The 20,103-nt window shown below is 51.9% G+C and overlaps 1 protein-coding gene across 1 annotated transcript in view; it reads right to left on the reverse strand.

Annotated features, from left to right (window-relative positions):
- Positions 1 to 4,042: 4,042 nt before the first annotated feature.
- The window catches only part of LOC103604638 (SPARC-related modular calcium-binding protein 1-like), a 27,782-nt gene continuing 11,721 nt past the window's right edge, over positions 4,043 to 20,103 (reverse strand). The window contains exons 5-7 of the mRNA XM_008589216.1: positions 10,585 to 10,829; positions 4,976 to 5,025; positions 4,043 to 4,433 (exon numbers count right to left, since the gene is read on the reverse strand). Coding sequence (XP_008587438.1) covers positions 4,317 to 4,433; positions 4,976 to 5,025; positions 10,585 to 10,829 — 412 coding nt within the window. The 3' untranslated portion in view covers positions 4,043 to 4,316. The remainder of the gene's footprint in view (positions 4,434 to 4,975; positions 5,026 to 10,584; positions 10,830 to 20,103) is intronic.

The raw sequence follows: 20,103 nt of genomic DNA on the forward strand, positions 1-20,103 counted from the left end.
CTGCACCTGTGGGGAGAGGGCGCTGGGCTGCACGTATGGGGAGAGGGTGCTGGGCTGCACCTGTGGGGAGAGGGCGCTGGGCTGCATGTATGGGGAGAGGGTGCCGGGCAGCATCTGTGAGGCTGGGGGTGGCACAGAAGAGGAGATGAACTGGCCACATGCTCTGCCTAGATCTGAGAAGAAACAAGAGATACCTGTGTCACACACTAGCACAGGCATTTAGTAAGAGCAGGCAGGTGTACAGCCAATGTCATGGTCCTTCTCCTTATCAATTCGTTAAAGTCACACACAGGCTAGCAGTGATCCAGGCTCTAGAGTTGAGGGTTTCATTTGGTGGCACTCCATGAAAAGATCACGTTTCACCTGTCCCCACCTGTACAGTGGAAAAAAGCCAAATGCCACAGACCAGGAGGTCAGGGTACCTGGAAGGTCTTCAGCCTCCTTGGTGGGCACACCTGTGGCTTTATGGGTCATCCAGGAACTTGGGAATAAACAAGCCTGGCTGTCTCTGTTTTGTTTTGTTTTTTTTCTACAAGGGGGTTGGTGCTGCCAGCTCCCATCCCACCTGGATCCCCTTGGGAACCAGGGGTAAGCACTGGCCAGGGGCTCCCTCCTTGGTCAGAATCACAGGGGGCCTGAAAAAGATGCCTGGCCCCAGCAGCTGTCACCACTCAACATCCTGACTGAAAATGTCCCCAGTCCTCCCCTCCCCACAGAGGCTGTGCAAGGCTCAGGAGCCTCATGGTGCAGGAAAAACCAGGATGGATTTATCTTGTGCTTCTCCTCAACTCTTGGTCCTGCTGTCCTTGGAGAAAGCAGAGGAAGGGCAGGAGGAGGCTGCAGGCTTGTCCTCTAGCTGGATGTGAGCTCAGATCTGGCCTCTCCCCATACCAGGCTGGCTCTCTCTGCTGGAGGCAAGGTCAACCCCCAAACTCCCAGTGGGGTGCTGTAGGAGCAAGCCTTCCTCCGTTCTCTCCCCCAAATCATTCTTTCTTTCTTTTTCCTCTCTGTAAAATAATCACTTTAATAAGTCCCTTAACTGCTCAGAGGAAAAACACACTCACAGCTGAATGCAACCCCTGGGGTCAGAGCTGGACAGGAGGGAGAAGGTTGCGGTTCCAGCCCCTCTGGGAAGGCAGTGGGGAGCAGGCAGAGCTGCAGGCCTAAAGTTAGAAAATCTGAGGGTGGCTCCTGGTCTGCCTTTCCCAGCTGTGCAGCCTCCAGCTAGTCACTGACCTCCTGGGTCTGAGTCCACACTTGGTAAATGGGGACAATGACACCTGCATCACTGGGTTTTGGTATTCCGTATGACAGGGCCTGTAGACATAGCAGGCAGCATCTGGCACTTGGTAAGTGTGCAATGAACTGGCAGTCTTCTCTTCTAAAGCTGGAGAGAGACTGGGGGTGAGGAAGGACCAGCACTGGATGGGGAGGGGCCTGTGTGACCACGTTCAAGGGCTCAGACCCTTTCCCAGGAACACTCAGCTGGAGAGTCAGGGGAGATTATTGCAAGGGGGATTACTTTCTGTTCACCTACAAAGAGCAAGGGGGCAGAGGATGGCAGAAAGAATCTGGAGAAGGTTCTCAGGAAGGTCATTTCCAGGGACAGCTGTGTGTGGAGAGGGCAAAATGAAAAGATGCCAGTCACACCAGGAAAATTTAGAGCCCTCAAGCCTGCTGCCAGTCCCCATCCTGAAGTCCTTCCGCTCTGCAAACCACACCAGCAGCCTGAGCCTGAGTACGCACCCCACAAAACTGGGGTGCTGACTGCCTGAACCCCACTCCGGGTCTGCTCCGCACCCAAGGCTGCATCCTAGCCTAGGCTCCTGTCATCTGGATTATGGCCAATGCATCTACTCCCCCCAGCCCTGCCCCCAAAGTTCTGCCAGCAACATTCCCTACTTCCCAGTGATGGTTTGGGGGGCGGGGATCAGGGATGGGGGTCTGTGGGGCAGCTGCATGGGGGGTAAGAAGGAGAACTACAGAGAGCGCACAAACACTGCAGGCAAGGGTCAAAAGTGTCTTGTCATCTGGATTATGGCCAATGCATCTACTCCCCCCAGCCCTGCCCCCAAAGTTCTGCCAGCAACATTCCCTACTTCCTAGTGATGGTTTGGGGGGCAGGGATCAGGGATGGGGGTCTGTGGGGCAGCTGTATGGGGGGGGTAAGAAGGAGAACTACAGAGAGCGCACAAACACTGCAGGCAAGGGTCAAAAGTGTCAGCCGTGTCCTCACACAAAATGCAGCACCACCTGGTGGCCACTTCTGGGTTCCCTGCTAGATCTGCCATGAACAGCAACTCGGACTTCCTAGGAGCAGAGTGGAGAGCCCTAAGGCCAGGGAAAATGACTAAACCTTCTAGGAAATGAAGCCTTTCCATCAGAGGAAGCCACCGAAAGAAAGAAGCAACAGCCACCAAGGTTTACCCATTTTTATTTTTTATAAAACAAGCTACAAATACTTTCCCTCCCTCCCTCCCAAAGGAAAACCACACAACACAGCCTACACACATATGTGAGAAAGAAGATGCCCGGGGGAGATTCTGAACTTCTGCAAGGGGCACCTTCTCCATGTGAACACGCTTCCTCCAGGCCAGAAAATGGGGCCAGGTCTCCCGCAAGGTCCACCCAGCTCCAGCATGCTGAATTTTCTAGTCAAGACTAACGGGAGAAGGCTTCCCTTCTCCCACCCTGCCATGTCGGGATGGGGCATCAGTCATCCCTGACACAACCTCTAGGACTTTCTCCAGGACAGCAGCAACTTTCTCTAGCCCAAGACCCCATCAGACCATGTGCTGAGAAGGCCGTGCTCCTCCAGCTGGGGCAGCATTTATGGTGCCAACACCTCCCAGACCCGAGGTGGATGCGCTTACGGGGACACTGGGATGGAATATGAGATGAGGCCAGATTTCCAAGAGCCATCCTGTGAGGGTACCAGTGCCGGGCTACCCAACCCCCCATGCTGCCACCGTGGCTGCTATGGCAAGGGGTGCTAAGTGCCACGCGCTGCCCCATCTGAAGGCCGTCTGAATGGGCACGTCACCTGGGCAGAGGGAGCTGCGCATCCACCCCGAAGACCTGGCAGCTCTAAAGCGTCTGTGGAAAGCTAGGCCTGGATTCCCTTCTAGCTGGGTTATCCTCCCTGCCCTTCTGGGGGAGGCAGAAGTAGGAGACCCAAGATCAGGTTTACTTGTGAAATGGGCCTAACGCCTGGAAGCCCAGAAGAAAATTTGAGGGAACAGGAGGAACTTCAGTATAGGGTTTAAAAACACACAATAGAACAACTGTTGAGGCACCAACAAGGTGACTGACCCAACTCCTCCCTTGGGCTTGTGATGACCTCCAAGGCCGGCAGTGGGAGACTGAGGACAGCAGAGTTTTGCCCAGCATGAGCCCGGGCTGAGAGAGAGCTATGAACAAGGGGTCTCCCTGGTGGTGAGAAGTTCTCCTGCGGGCGCTGCACTCAGTGTGGGCTGGCTGTCCTCTTCGCTGCACTGCTTAGACATTAAACGTCCAGAGGAAAGGCCCTACTGGGTGTCTTTTTCTTCTCTTTCCACTCCCATGCTTTACACAGAGTAGATGCTAAACATGAATGAAAATGTTTAAACGGGCCTAATGCAAATCCCTGTGCTAATTTGCTCCATGGCTCACTAAGACACTGGGTCCCCTGGGGTCTGGGGAGCAGGAACACACGAGCCAGGCGAGAACTGGTGCCTGTGCTGGCTGGATGCTCCTCCCCTCCAGGGGCAGCTCCCCTCTCTCCCTAACCCAACCCCCCTCAAGAGGCCAAGGGCCAAGTGACCTGCCAACCTGGACAGCTAATGACACAGGGCAGCACCCGTCTCCCACCAGGAAAGAACCGATGAAGGCTGCAACACAATCGCAGAGCTCTCATCCATATATGCACAGGACTCAGTCTCCAGATGGAATCCCAGTGGACTGGGGGTAGAATCCTGGGTTCTAGAAGCTGGACCATGCGTCCAGAGTACCCACAACCCACAGCAGGGAGCAGGAGGCGAATACACAAACAGCAATGCCAATGCCTGTACAAAAGAACTGTACAATTTACATATATATTTATATACAGTATATAAATCTCTTTCTTCTCAGTCCCAACAACACCCTCTCCTCCCTCCCCCAAAAAACTAAAAGTTGTCAGTAGCAGATCCAAAAACTTACAATGAGCGAATACACAGTCTTTCTTCCCTTTTCTTTTCCCACTGTGGTATGAGATATCGGCGTTTAAAAATGAAATCAGAAACAAAACACGCAAATAACAGTTATTAAAAGTGCAAACATGGTGGGCACCACGTATGTTACATGGGATGTGGCTGGGCAGTGGGCAACGCTGAAGGTTGGGTGTCTGATGGTCCGTCCTGTCTCCCTGGACTCTTCACTTGCCCTTTGATTTTCTGCTCCTTAGACGAGGCGTCCTACTGACGGGGAAAGAGAGTACAAATACAAGTGGGGGTGTAAGCAAGAAGTTACAATTGGGTTTATAAGAAATCCAACTACATATGTCAATTTCCCCACAACTGCAGCCTCTTCCACCTGCTGGTAGATATGGGCTGGGTGGGGCGCAGGTAGATAGACTTGCAGATAAGCACTTTTTACCAGCCCGTCCTTTGCTACTCTGAGGCACCACAATGGCAAGTGAAATTAGTTTGGCATTCCAGAGAACTCGGCTTTGCCTAGTAAGCACAGGTTGGGGGGTGTGGACTCCGCATAAATCATCCTACTCCCAGATGCCAGCCTTTCAGCCTGGGTCTGCGGCAGAAATGGCAGATGTTTGTTTTTAGGTGGAGATGGCAGGATCCTCTTACATGAACCCAATCTTTCTCTTATGTCTTCAGCAAAAAAATTAAGAATGGGAGCCTCAATAACTTGGCCAATCCCTTCATCCCTGCTGCACTATCAAAGCTTCATTAGAGGGTCCATAGAGGAAAGTGGGGAGCCCAGAAAAAAGACAACTTACTGGGTTTGCACCTGCTCGTTTTCCCTGGGGGAAGCTGCCAGGGCTATCACCTGCAACAAATAGGAACATATGACACCCAAGTGGCCTTGACCCAGGGAACTGGTAGAGCTTCTGTACGTGGGTTCCTGTCTCCTCTAAACCCCAGAATGAAGAATGGGCTTGGAAAAGAGCCAGAAGCTGCGTGGCCATGCTTCTGGTCCTGTGGGTGTCTGTACCCCTGTTCTGCCTGGGTGAAACCGTTGCTGGCCAACACCTTCAGACCAAGTCCCTTTTCCCTAGGGCCAGGCCACTGCTGGGATGCCTCTTTGGAATCCCCTCAGCTATTCTCTAAGAAGCATTTTGGTGCTGATGGACATTTGCATAACCTTCTTGGGTCCTGGTTCTCCAAGTCACAGAATGTCAGAGGTAGAAGGAATCTTAGCCATCATCTGGTCCAGCCCCTTGACAAATCTGGAAGCAGAGGCCCAGAGCAGCTGAGTGACTCACACAGGGTCCAAGGCTCATTCTGCTAACACCCACTCCTCCTAGGGTGCTGAGCAATTCTGGAGATGGGCCATGCCTGCTCCTGCAGGGCCCAAGTCTCCTGAAGGAGGAGCAGGGAACTAGGGACAAACACACCAAAAGCTGGACTGGCTCCATGGGACCTTTGGAAGCTGTGAGACTGTGCCTGCCTCTGAACCTCTCTGGGTCGGTCTCTAGGGTGGGCATGAGGACCACAGCCAGGCAGCCTCTCTCTGCCTCCCTCACAGGGTTGCCTGGAGGACCGACTGAATTCATGGAGGAGGAGGGAGGGCTCTGAGGAGTATAAAGTGCTGTGGAGTCCAAGCCCACCTGTTGGCCATGTGAGCCCACAGCTCGACACCCCCCTGGTGATGCCAACATTCCTTAAAACCTGAGAGAGAGAGGTAGAATGCCAGGTGGGGTGGACACGGAGTAGATATAGGTATATCCAGCTTTACAGATGAGGACGAAACTCAGAAGATCGAGTGGCAGGCCCAATGCGGGCAGGTGGAAGCGGCAGAGCCAGGCTGCTTGGCTTCAAACCCCAACCTTCCTCTGCTCCCTGCTGCAGCTGCTTCTGTCAGTGGTGAGCAGAAAGATCTATCTACACACGTGAAGGGGAGCCTACAGCGTCCTGCCCAGCAAGCCGAGGCCTAGGGAACAAGATGTGCGGCCAGTGGTGGCCAAACACTTTTCACAGAGGCTTACGTGCTGCTCCCATTACCTGACTCCTATCACTGAATCCTCAGAGCAACTTCACAGGAGGGTGATAAAAATTACCCCCATTTTATGATGGTGAAACTGAGGCTTGGAGATGCCAAATGATCTGCCCAGAATGGCACAGCTTTCAGATGGTGAAGCAAATCCAGACCCAGCCATCTGCCTCCAGAACTATGCTCTGACCACCAGGGAGGACGGGGAGAAAGAGCCTGAACCCAGTGCAGGGGCATCCCCAGACAAGCTGAAGGAAGAGTTGGCATTTCTGGAAAATGGAGGCACTGGTCCTCACCCAGCCTTCCTTGCAGAATGGTAACAATAATACCGATGAAGGTGCTTTATAAATTTGAAAGGCCAGTTAAGAAAGAGGCCCCAGCACTCAGAATGTCTGACTTTTTCATGCTTTGCAGAGAATTCAGCTCTCCAGTGAGGAGTCTCGTTGGTAAAATTAGCTGTGTTCATGTGGCATTTCCAAAAATTTGGTGCCTCAGACCCAAAACTATACTCATCCCCAAGCTCCACATACACCCCCACCCCTTCTGCCCCCGCAGCATGCAAGCCTCTCTCAGCCCACCAGAGGGCACCACGTGATACCAGCTGACCAGCGCACTGGCTCGTTCCCTGGAGCGGATACAAACCATCTGCCCACGTGGCTCTTCTGCCGCCCGCAGAGCAGAGGGATGCAGGGGGCTGCCGGTCAGGTCTCCAGCCCGTGGGGGCTCCTCTACTACTACTCCTTTCTTCTGTGCCTTCACTATGCACCAGTACTGTGCTAAGTTCTTCCCACGCATTATCTTGTGAAATGCTCGCACCAAATCTATGAGGTAGGCACTATCATCTCCATTTTGCAGATGAGGAAACTGAGGCTCAGAGAGTTTAGGTAACTTACCACAGATCACAGAGCTAGTAAGTGGCAGAGGTGGGATTAAAAGCCAGGTCCGTCTGACGTCAGGGCCTCTGCTCTCACCTACAGCCCCACCTGCACCTAGATCTTGGTCCCCCACGGGTCTCCTAGGCCTCTCCATAGTGGTCCACTCTCCTGTGGGCACCACCTGCCTGGAAACTGTGGGCTTACAGTGGTCCATCCTCAGATTGTGGGTGGTGCCCTGCCCCCAGTAGCATCTATTCCTGCCCACTCCACCCCACCCCATTGATTAATCTTAGACAGCCTCTTCCCTTTATCTCAACGCTCCACTCTCCCTTACTTCACCACACACACATGCACAGACACATGTAAAGACACACACAGACATACACATAATGCACGCACACGTATGTACAGATATGCACACATAGATTGCTTAAAGACATATTACAGACATACACGCTTGTGTGCACATGCACACACCAGGCACGCAGAGACACAGACAGGTGTGTGTGCTCGTGCTCACACAGACAATCAATCATTTACATATACAGACACGTGCACAGACACAGGTGCTCCAGCCAGACTTGCAACCAGGCAGTGTGTTCAGGGATCAACAGTAATCCCAAAGCTCTCGGTCTCCCTAGTCACGAGGGTAGGGAGGGCCAAGAAAGATAACAATGGCATTCCAAAGCACTCTAGGGGCCTCTGTGGGCCAAAGCCATGATGCTAACTTGAAACTGAAACCCGTGCCCAGCTGAGTCTGGGTTGAGGAAGAACATCCAGATGACCAGTGCTCCCTAAGCACTCCAGCTCACAGTTTTCCCTGGACACTTCCTTCAGATCCTGTGCATCAGCTGGGATTGGCAGACACCTGGTGCCCGAGACTTCAGAGGACGGTTAGGAAGGCACCCTGAGCTCTGTGGACCTGACGTCACCACCCTTGGCCCTCCCTTGGTTCTGTGTGCTGTGCAGACCAGAACCACCAGCACAGGAAGGAACCAAGGTCAGGGTGGGTGCAGACCTCTGTGACTCCTGCCCCACTCAGCACAGTAGTGCTCCCGGGTGGGTCTGGAGCCCACACTAACAACTGGATGGTTTCTTTCCAATATTGGCCCACTGCCTGTGCTGTGCGAAATGAGCAGATCCCAACTGTGTCAGAGCATGACACTGCCACAGGATTACCCCCATCCAGTCATTCATTCACTCATTCACTTGACAAGGACTTAATGAACTAGGTGCCATGTACTGTACGAGAGGTTAGGGATTGAGAAGACAGAGTCCGTGGCTTCAAGGAGATCAGAAAAGTAAATCACAACACGGTGTGGTAAGGGCTACCGAGAGAGGCAATGATCTTATGAAGAATAGGAATACTGAACTTCTACGGAGTTCTTTCAGTGTCTCAGACACTGTGATAAATGCTTTCACTCACTGTCCCATTTAATCAGCACAACAGCCCTATGAGGCGGACACTACAATTATTCCCATTTTATAGATAAAGAAACTAGAATCACAATGGTTGGGTAATTTGAACTGCATATGGTAAAAGCTAGTCCACGGCAGAGGCAGGGTTGGGACCATGACATTGTGCTGTGTCCTCAGAGTAGAGAGAACACAGAGAGGCATCCCCCTCCGACAGGCATCCCAGAGTGAGGAGGTGACTCACCCAGAGTCACACTCGGCCTCAGAACCAGGGCCAGAACCCAGCTACGGGGGCAGGTCCCAAGGCTGGGTTCCCTGTGGCTTCTCATGCCATCTTTGGGTTTGCGCTGACAGCAGAGGAACAAGGAAAAAGCCCTTTGTCTTCTTACGCTTCTCATGCCCTCTCCCTAGGTAATCTGGGCTTTTCCAAAGCTTCCGTTTCAAGTAAGTCAGCATCGCCCAAATCCATATCTTCAGCCCAGACCCTTCAGCTGCCCTTCAGATCCACTAATGCTTCAGGCACCTCCAACTCGACGTGTCTGCGCCTGTGTCTCCGCACGTGTGTGTGTAAATGTGTGTGGTCCCCCTGCCCCCTGCGCCTGCTCTGCTCTTCCTTCTACACTGCCCATCTCAGTGAACGTGCCACCCTCCAGTTGCCCAAACCCACCTTTGTCTCTGTGTCCGCTCAGTCACCAACCGCCCAGTTCTCTGCATCCCCCTGTGCTTTTGTTTCTCATAGCTCGGCCTCCATCCCTCTCGCCTGGACTATGGCAAGCCTGCGACTGGGTGACTCAGTCTTGCTCATCTCCAGTCCATTTCCCACAATGCAGCCAGAACCATTGTTTAAGCAAAAGTGACCCTACCATTTCTCCGACTGAAACCCTGGAACAGCTTTCCACTGCCTTGTAAAGTCTAAACTCTTTCACCTGGATTAAAAGGCTCTCCAACCCTATCTTACTGCCCCCCATCACCCCCTTAAAATATGCACTTCAGCCACAGTAATGTCTTCCAGTTCCTCTGAAACAGGCTAGAACACGCTTCGCTCCCCTGACCTCTCTGCTTGGCTGTCTCCTGCTCATGCCTCGGGTGTTGGTTTAGGCTAGGGATTGGCAAATTGATCTGCAAATGACTAAACAGTAAATATTTTAGACTTGAGGGACCATGTACAGTCCCTGTTGAATACATTTCTTCTTCATAAAAAAAAAATAATGACAGCCCTTTGAAGATGCAAAAACCATTCTTAGCTCACAGGCTGTGGACCAGATTGGGAATGTGGGCCACGGTCTGCTGAGCCCCGGCTTAGCTGTCACTTCCTTCACAAACTTTTCCAAGGCCATCTGCCCTTAGTGATCTAGGTGTTCCTACATGAGTCGTATAATACTCTGCACTTGCTCTGCTGTGACAGAGGCTATTAGGTGTTCACCAAAATCCATGCTCTCCTCCTCTTCACAGAGTCCCAGCCTCCCTACAGTTGGGTATGGGTTAGTGACTGAGTTCCGGACAGTGACATATGAGAAGTCATGTGTGTCATTTCCAGGATTGGCCTATAATCTCCCTCTCATGCACTGCTCTGTGTTTACTCCACCTGGTTGCCTGGGAATGGAGATGACCCCCAGGGTGACCTGGGAAGCCACGTGATGAAGATGGTAGGGTCACTCTCAGCCTGGATCCCAGAATGACTACATAGAGCAAGCCCCACCCCTACTCCTTCCCCCACATACGTGCATGCATGCGCGTACACACACACACACATCACAACCTGGAACCATGCTGAATGGGCAATACAAAATTTTTCCACTGTGTTGAGTCATGAGACATGTGGGTCTGCTCATTACTGCAGCCCAGCCTCCCCTAATTCACACGTTCTCACAGCACTTATCACAGTTCGTGTGAGTACTTATTTCATATCCATCTCCTGGCAGACTGCATAAGGATGGTCGGTTCCACCACCTGCCCGGCATCTGGCATGCAGCACAGCACACTCCCAGTCAACAGTTGTTGAATAAATGACTACCTGGGATCTCACTTGTTGGGAGAGCACTTGACCCCTGGGCCTGGGTGGAGCAAGTACCAAAAGGCCAGAGGCACAGGGCAGAGCACTCACCTTCTTTGCTAACACCCAGGCAGCCCTTCAGCTCGGGCAGTGAGATGACCTTGTCCTTGTTCAGGTCACAGTAGTCGGTGAACCGCCGGGCACACTTCTTGGGCTTGGCTTTCTTCTTCACGTAGCGCTTGAAGGGCTTCATCTCCCGCTTGTTAATGTCGCTGCTGCCGTTGCTGTCCAGCTGGCTGAAGTACCAGTGCACCACTCTCTCCTCCAGGGTGTGGCTGGGGTCTGGCTCTGAGAACCTGGGTCACGGACAGACACCCCCACCCCAGAGAACAACACTCAGGATCCTGCAGGAACCATCAGCCCCCCGTGATTCTCTGCCAGATGGCCAGATGCCAGGGCACTCATGTGGCTGCCAATGGTCAGGAGAAATGGCTCCTCCAAATCCAAGGCCTCCCGGAGCTGCCCAGCCTGCGGAAGCATCAGACCATCCCTTCCAACATGAGTCTGGAGATTGGACAATTCTTTTCTCAGTGCTCCCCAAGTGGTGATCCTCATTACTGGAACATGCCTCACACTCTACCATAGCTGGGAATGTTCTTGTACAAAGGAGGCGCTGGAGACACCCTGGCCAGACTTGATTCGCCTGAGTAAACCACAGCTGGAATCCAAATTGTCCTTCTCCTGGCCTATGCTCACTGCCAGACAAGCTGCCGTTCACACATAACCATGCATGCTCAGATGGACATGACTGTGGGAAAGGGTGCTCTCAGTTCCCACCACATCCAGGGTGAGACAGGTCCTGGGAGGGCATCCACAGAAGAGGGCTACCCAGCCTCAAGCTGCTCACTGTCTCTGTGAGACAGAGCCAGAACGTGAAACAAGCAGTGACAATTAAATGTGAAGTGTGACATCCTCACAGTCCATTACTGTTGGGTACCAAGTGCAGTAGGAATTAAGAAAAAAAGGCAATTGAGAAGAAATAAGCAGAGATTCTGAAACTGCAAATTCCAACCTACTAGGGGCGAGTCTATCCAGCCTGTGGTTTTCAGTCCAGAGGTCTGGGGTGGGCCCAGAAACCACATGTTAACCAGCACCCCTAGGCGATTCTGCTAAGAAACTCTGGACTAGAGTCACCCAGAACACTCCCTCGTGTCCAGAGGCACAGTAGTGGCCACGTCTAGCACAGCCCACATATCTGTGGTGACCGTAAGGAAACCACATGTTAACCAGCACCCCTAGGCGATTCTGCTAAGAAACTCTGGACTAGAGTCACCCAGAACACTCCCTGGTGTCCAGAGGCACAGTAGTGGCCACGTCTAGCACAGCCCACATATCTGTGGTGACCGTAAGTTGTAAGACCAATGTCTACCTGTGTAACTAACTGCATGCAATGGCCTGCCTGCCCACTCTCTTTATTTCCCATTTTTTTCCAAAACTGAGTTAGGGTGAAAACAAATATTTACAATTTTTAAAGCCCATGATGGGTCTATTCCAGAGAGGATGACTGAGATTCCTGGTCAGAAGAATGGAGTCCCATCAGTCCCGTGACTCCTGTCCCCAGGGCTTTGCACTGAGTGAATGTGGTCTAGGCCCTTGTGTTCAAATTCCTGGGCAATGTCCCTTGGGAAGAGGAATAAGGTTGAGGGTGGGCATCCCATACATTCAAAAAGTTAGTGTGCAGGGCACTGGGAGAGAGTACATGACCACCATGGGTCAGGAGCTGGGGCGGAGGGGCTCACTGTCACACAGGGATCCTAGACCAGGAGATCAGAGCCTGCCAGCACATTCTGAAGCTGTACCTGGTAAGAAAAAGATTCAAGGCACTTGCCAGTGCCCTCTCTCTTCTCTTGGGTTTGCTGAGTTTTCCAGAAGGGAGGGGACCATCTCTGACCCCTCCCCTATGAATAAGCCAGCAAACTCACTCCCCTTCCTGGGCTCCCTGCAGCCCAGCTTTCAGCGGCTCCATTGATAGAGCTCCCCACCTTCCTCTGGGCTATTTTGCAGCAAGAACTCTAATGCCACAGAGTGGTCCTCCTCTGGCTCCAGCTCCCTTTTCCCTGCTTCCTATCTGCCTCTCCCTCCCTGCCCCCACATTTCTGCTCTTTTCACTCCCATCAGGACCTCACAACACAGAGCAGCCACAACTTCCATTGCCGCCTTCACCACAGCCGTGCCCCAGGTGAGCAGCTAGGCTGAGACATGCACACACCCTCCTTGGGAGAGGTCCCAGAGCCTGTCACGCAGTGCCTCTGGGCTCCCTGTAACACTGCCACATCCATAGCTTGCCCTGTGGGGCCTGAGGGTCCTGCCGCCGCCCTCCCTTTTTCCCAGCCAGCTTCTGAACTCCTTTGACTCCCAGAAATGCCCCCTAAGCAGCAGAGGCCCAGTTCTACGTGTGAAGCTGGACAGTGCAAGGGTCATATTTTGGAACCCAGAACGTTGGCCAGGTCAAACTCCAAGTGCATTTATAGCAAGAAATTCTTAGCTTTGGGTCCATGGGGAATCACAGACCCATCTGAGAAACTAAACAAAGCTATAGACCTTCTCTCTAGAAAAATGCACCACACACAGAAGTCTGCAGATTTTATGGGATTAACGGACTCCCTAATGCCCATCCAAAGTCCATGGACTCAGGTAAAAAGTGCTTAGTCAAGGGGGATGGAGACTCTGGCCATGACCCCAGAAGAATGTTTCTAAGCAGTTGCTTCTGGAAGAAGATGGAGTGAGACAAAAGACAATAGTTGGAAGGGGTTTAGGAGTAGATTCCATATTTATAACAAAACAAAATAGAAAAAAGAAAACTATTGAAGGCATCTGATTTGAAACTCTGTAAATCAAGTTTCTGGCTTGGCAACAGCCTCAAGTTGCAGGCGAGTTGACAGCAGGGCACCTACCATGCTTTATATGAGCTCTGGTTAAGACTGAGATCTATTGGGAGTCCTGGTATAGCCAAACCAGCAGGGAGCACGTGTGAGAGAAAACATGAGAGGCCTCTGTTAACTGAGCAGAGTCCGAGATTTTTCCTGGGAGAGTGCTGGATAGGGGTGGGGCAGGATAGCCTTCCCCAGAGTTTCTCCCACCCCACATTTATACCTGACCTCAAAGCCATACCCCACGGACCCCTTTAGCTCTTGCAACTTGCACTTCCAGCTCCGGGCTTACATGGGCATCAGACTCACTTCTCTCTCACACATACACACATACACACCCACTGGAGATCAGGACTATAGGATTCAAAGCTGCTCATCAGACAAGGGCTGGGGACCCAAATTAGAAGGTGCAATGGCCTCTTACGATGACTGTAACAGCACTGCTGGTCCACTCTATGGACCTCGCCATAGGTGAAGTTCTACTTCGCATGAAAGGACTCATTGGGTAGGTAGAATATCCAAGTTTCCTTGGAGTTGGTGTGGAAAGACACACCCAAAAGATACCAAATTCCAGGTTTTGGAAGACCGTGCTTCATACAGCACTGATGCTGCCATGCCTCTGGGCTCTTGCAGTGGTTCTCCTGTTGGCGCCCACCTCCAGGGAAGAGAAAACCCACTGGAGCCGAGTCCCTCCCTGAACTGGCCCCACTGAGCCTTCTCCCAATTTCAGAGGTGAAGGGGCCTCCCATTCCTGCAGCACTTTCAGTTTTGCTTCTACAGCCTGCACCCCGCCAGCCTTGGCTGCAATGCACAGCTAGAGAGCCAGCCCCATTTACCACAAGGAAACCTGCTTCCCATTCCTGCAGCACTTTCAGTTTTGCTTCTACAGCCTGCACCCTGCCAGCCTTGGCTGCAATGCACAGCTAGAGAGCCAGCCCCATTTACCACAAGGAAACCTGCTCTGGCCAAGATCTTGGGCCCAGTTCTGCTGTCCTAAGCAGTTTTAGAGAAGGTAAGGTGGGACGGCCTGGAGACACCAGCCAAGCCAAGCAGACCAACTGAGCCCCATCTGGAGTTGGGTCCAGGCTCCACCAGCTGTGCGGGTGGGGCTGGGAAATGCCAAGTCAGCCACATTCCAGCCTCTTCCTTGCAAAGCCATCAACAGGCAACCACGCTGGGCAGGAAGGATGAAGCCACAATACAGCCGGTCTCTCCTTGGGGGACCACAGGAAGGGCCAGGAAGTTCACACAGCCCATCCCAACTCCCTTAAAAGTTGACCTTCCTTGGGGGGTGGAGCAAGGAGAGGGGTGGCCTGCCCTAGAAGACTCTGACAGCTGGGATCTTAGAAATCTTCCTCTAGGACTGAAAATGCTAATGAGTGCCATGGGAAGGCAGATCTAAGGGGAGCGCTGCCTCCTGGAGCCCAAGTGGGAGGAACCAAGGGGACAACTCAATCAACCAGCAAATGTCCATTGAGAGCAGCTGTTATCCTAACATATTTGCAGGGCGCCCCTTCCCATATACTGGCTACAGATGTTTCCACAGATACCTCCTTCTACTGTCTACTTTGCCTATTTTTAGACTTGGGCAGCACTGCTTTTTTGCCACTACATCAGGCTAGAGGCCAGAGAAGGGGCAGACGACGCTCTCTTCTACTCCCTGCGACTAAGTCTTGAAACCCTATAGGTTTCACTACGGAAGCTTTGGTAAATCACCCCTCCCTTCCCCTACAGTCCAAGCACTCATCACCCTTCACAATGACAACTGCCTTGTCCCCTCCAATCCCACTTTCATAGCACCATCAGGATGATCCCCCAAAACTGTGGCTCCCTGCTGCCCTCCACATAACTCCCACGTCCCAGCCTCACCTCCTGCAGGTCCACACCCTGCTCCCAAACTTTAACCAGACGACTTCTTACAATCCCTTCCACATGCCCCACCTCCTTGACACCCCACTCCTCGGATGTCCCCGCTGCTGGGCTGCTGTCTGGGTCAGGGCTTTTTCCCAGCTGTAAGGGAAGATGTGGCCCAAGTGTCAGCTCCTATGTAAAGCCTCCCTCACAAGCCCTCCCTGAGTCCCTGCAGCACTTTATCAGCCTCCATTACCACACTGACTCTGTAGTGCAGTCATATGGTTACATATCTCTCCTCCAGGCCAGGGACTGTGCCCTTTTCCTCAGATGTCCCCAGAACCCAGCATGGAGCTTACACCAGGGGCATGCTGAGATGTGAGAGTTGATGCCAAACCAAAACCTCCATGCCTGACAGGTGGTGGGCTGGGTGGTGGTGGGCAGGGGGGGACACCTTCTTTTCTGCACTGCTCAGACATCCTCCCAGTTCCTTCTTCCCACTGTCCCCAAGGGAGACTGTTTCCCACTGGCCTCAGCGGGTGTCCGGCTTTAATTGCCAGACCCTGAGAGGATGTAGGAGGGATTGGATATGGCTTCTTTAACCTCGTGCCTGCGACCACAACTCTGCCTGAATTCCAAAGCCAAGGCCAATACTTAGGAGGCCTGGATTTCCTAATTCTCTTCATCAGCCCTGTTCCAGATGTGCTATCCAATCTCTAGCTGCCCCGTGTCTCTGTTCCTCCATCGTAGAAGAGGAGTGACTGCCCAGGGTCTGTCCACACAGTGCTCCAAGTCCCTTGGGCCTGGCCAGGGTGCTGTAGGACCCAGTTACAAAAAAGCGCCACAGTGAACTTGACGGCTAGATACAGCCCTATATTTAGTCTTGCAGTAGTCAGTAGACCCTCTGGTGTGTGCCAGATAAACAGATCTTATCAAGACATCGCTCTGTATATCATATTAGAGATCCATCCATCTATCCACCCATCCTCCTAGCTGTTTATTCACTTGACACATATTATTGAGCACCTACTATGTGCCAGGCAGTTTTCTAAGTTCTGGGAATACAGCAGTGAAAAAGACAGAAAATGCTCCTTCTCTCACAGAATTAAATTCTTGTTGGGTGGGGTGAGACAGGCAGCACAGAAGGAAGCCAGCAAAATATCAGAGTGATCAGCTGCTCGGCTGAGATAAAAGCGGTGCTGTGGCAGAGCGTGAATGGGCAGCTGCTTTAGGGTGGGTGGTCTCTGAGAAGGTGACATTTAAATGAACAAGCAGGGGCCAGCCACAGAAGATGGGGAATTACATTCTAGGCTGAAGGAGCAGCTGGCTTGGAGGTCCTGGGACAGGCACGAGCTCGACCTAGAACATAACAGTGGGAGGGAAAGGAGTATGCAAGGAGGACGAGAGGCCAGCCAGGCCGCGCTGCAGGCCCAGCGCAGCTAAGAGTCAGTGCTGTGCTAAATCTAATCAGAAGACCTGGGAGGGCTTTACACCAGTGAGACTGGTAACCCCCTCCAGCCACCTCGCTGTACACGTGCTGCTCTCTCTCTTTCCCCTTCCCCCTACCCCCTTTCTTGATTTCTAAACTATTTCTTGGTCCATCTTATCAGTCTTTTGATTAATCGTTCAGCCTCCAGGTAACATAACTACCAAAAGTAGTCCAAACCTTTCATTCCCATCAAAACCAAGTATGGTGAAGCTAATATGAGCTCAAAATAAAAAGCACATTTTGGAAAGAATATTTTTTAAAAACTTTTCCCAGCTCTAAATTATACCTAAAAGAGAAGATTTAAAAAAAAAAGGTCCCTTCCCTAAGGACACACTGATATTGAAAACATTATAAACATCCTAGTTTTTATTGTCTGTAAAAATCCTTCAACCTGTGATTTGAGGAGAGGGCACCAACCCTAACCTCCCGCAGGAGCAGGGCTCAGCTGTGCTCTCCCTGCCTGTGGCCAGCACCATGCGGTGCTCAAGGCTGCGGCTCCAGTGGAAGCAAGCAGCTGGAGCTTGAAGTCTTGTGTCCTTAGGTCGGAGGCAGAACTGCCAGGCAGGTCAGGGCCAGCAGCCTTCAGGGGATTAAGGAGGGAAGCACCCAGACCAGGAATTTTTAAGCCCATTCCTCCTCCTTTTTCCTTTTTTCCCTCTCTTCTAATAAACATAAATATCTCGTGTGTGTTTTTGCATGAAGCATCAGGCATTTTTCCATATTATAAGCATAAACAACATAAAGCCATACACTACTGAATGTGCCTTTTCGAAACTCACCCCATCCCCTCTTGGAAATGTGCATGCAGTCCTAGATACTGAATTGCTGAGCACGGCGGGCTGCCTCGAGCAGTTCCCATCTGCGGGCCTGTCAGACCCTGTCTCCATCTTTCTCAGATTTAGTGCTGTGCTCCTCCTGGACGAGGCCTGGCCTCCATCCCCAGGGTGAGCAGAAACAGAGCCACAGCCAGAAACCAGCTTCCGAGCACACAGGACCTTGGGGTGCTAAGAGCAAGCGCCCCAGACGAGCAGTTTCCAAGAGTGGCTTCTACAGCACTCGCCTTTTTTCTTTCTTTATTTGCCCTTTCCTTTCTTTTTTTTAATTTTATTTCATTGTGATAAGAACACTTAACATGAGATCTACTCTCAAATTTTTCAGTGTATAATACAGCACTGTTGACTACAAGGACAACGCTGCACCACAGGTGCCCAGAACTTCATCTTGCTTGACTGACACTTGCTGCCCATTGGTAGCAACTCCCTGCTCCCCTCTCCCCAGCCCCTGGCAACCACCATTCTGCTCTCTGCTTCTATGACTTTTACCATTTCAGATTCCTCATGAAAGTGGAATCGTGCAGTGTTTGTCTTTCTGCGACTGGCTTATTTCACTTAGCATAATGTCCTCAATATGACAGGTTTTCCTTCTTTTTTTAGGACTGAATAACATTCCACTGTATGTGTATACCACACTTTATCTAATCACCCATGGATAGACATTTAGGTTGTTTCCTCATCTTGGCTATTGTGTGCACTCACTCTGATATGAAATAAAATCGGGTCCTCAACACCTGCTACCAGCCCAGCAATGACCACTGAGCAGCCGCAGGAAGTGCCCCGGGCTCTCCCGAGCTGGTGCGGTGGGGGGCTTCAGGCCTCAGCCATGCCTGCCTGACTCATGCATCCAGCCCAGCGATGACCACCAAGCCACTGCAGGAAGTACCCCAGGCTCTCCCAAGCAGGTGTGGTGGGGGGCGAGGGCTTTTCCACACCCCCCTGACATCTGCAACTGGCCTGGCAATGACCAAGACACTGCTGGAAGCCCCCCAGTCTCCCCTGTGGGAATGTGGGGGTGCCACAGGCCTCAATCCCGCCCTCCTCCTCCCTCCTTCTTCCATCCCATTTCCTTCCCCTTTTCCCTCTCCCTCTCCCTCCCAACTGTCCATGTCTGCAACATCATAGAATGTAAAAATAATAATAATATTAATTTTAAAAGAAAAGAAATAAAATTGGGTTTTCAAGAATGGCTGCCTTTGTCTGCCTCAGAATGCAAAATTCATTGACAGCTATGCTTGGAGTCCTAGACCCCTACCCTAAATACATACCCTGTGGTCCTGCTGATTGCTGAGGTGGCCATGCATGGGCCCTCGTACGGAACCTAGGGTCTGGGCCTGTCCTCCTGGTGGCATTCCTTGCCTTCCTGACAACAGCTCTGCCTGAAGGGAGACGTTAGGAGACCAGCTCCCTCTCCTTGGTGAGCCACATAAGCTCAGAGGCAGGCCGCCCATCTCGGCCAAGCACGTGGTACCTTCTGTGTTGCTCTGAGGAGCTTGAACACTCCACACACGCCCCCACCTCCAGCCCCTGCTGTGCCTCCCCTCTGGCTTCATAACTGGAAGTCTTACTTAGCATGTCTCACAGGCCCTTTGCGATCCAGTTCCTGTCCACCTCTTCCATCTCATCATTACCACTTTCTTTTCTGCCATTTCTCCTCCTCCTCCTCTCCTCTCCTCCTAGCCCAACCATACTGAACTACAGACATGCACTTTCTTGGAGTCTTTTCTTCTTCCTGGAATGGCTTTCTCCCTTCTTTGACTGGCTAAGTCCTATCTATGCTTAAAAACTCAGCTCAGCTATCGCCTTCTCCAGGAAACCTTCTCTGTTCTTCCACCTCTTTCCTAGCACTTACCACACAGTTTGTAAGTATCTGTGGTCTAGTATCCACGCAAGGCTGCATTCTTTGAAGGCAGGGACATACCTTAGATCCCTGGATACCTAGTCCTTAGCCCAGTGCTTGGTGTGCTATACATGCTCAAAAGGTGCTAAGTGGACAGATGGACAGATGCATGCTCCAACTAACTGACCTAATGGGCCCAAACTAGCAAGCACCAGTGATGCTGGTCACCAGGGAGCATGTGCATTTCTGCCCCATGTCAGGACTGCCTCAGCTACCATATAAACTCCTGAACTAAGTTGGAATTGGCTATAAGAATGTCCAATTCCATTGCCAAGAGCTCCCCAGTATTCTCAGGAAGCCAAAAGGCATGTCTCCTGCTTTCTCAGAAGAGAAGAAAACCACAAAGTACTTTGTACTCCCTCCCTGCCCTCCCTGTTCCTGTCATATACCCATCACCCTTCCTGCCACTCAGGACTCTTACTCCAACACACCCCCTTCTGAGATTAACAGCTGGAAGTCTCCAAACAGTCCTGGACTTGCCTGTAAACTAAAAGCTAGAGACAAGCATCTCCCAAAAAATAGGGAAGGTAGAGGGAGTGGCAGGAAGATTTTTGGTGGAAGGTGGGACAAAGCCATGGATACATGATTTCAGGAAAAGGATGGACGTCCAGCCCTTTCCGTCCCCAA

This window comes from Galeopterus variegatus, unplaced genomic scaffold (genome assembly GCF_000696425.1).
Source record: "Galeopterus variegatus unplaced genomic scaffold, G_variegatus-3.0.2 Scaffold5297, whole genome shotgun sequence".
Classification (NCBI taxonomy): domain Eukaryota; kingdom Metazoa; phylum Chordata; class Mammalia; order Dermoptera; family Cynocephalidae; genus Galeopterus; species Galeopterus variegatus.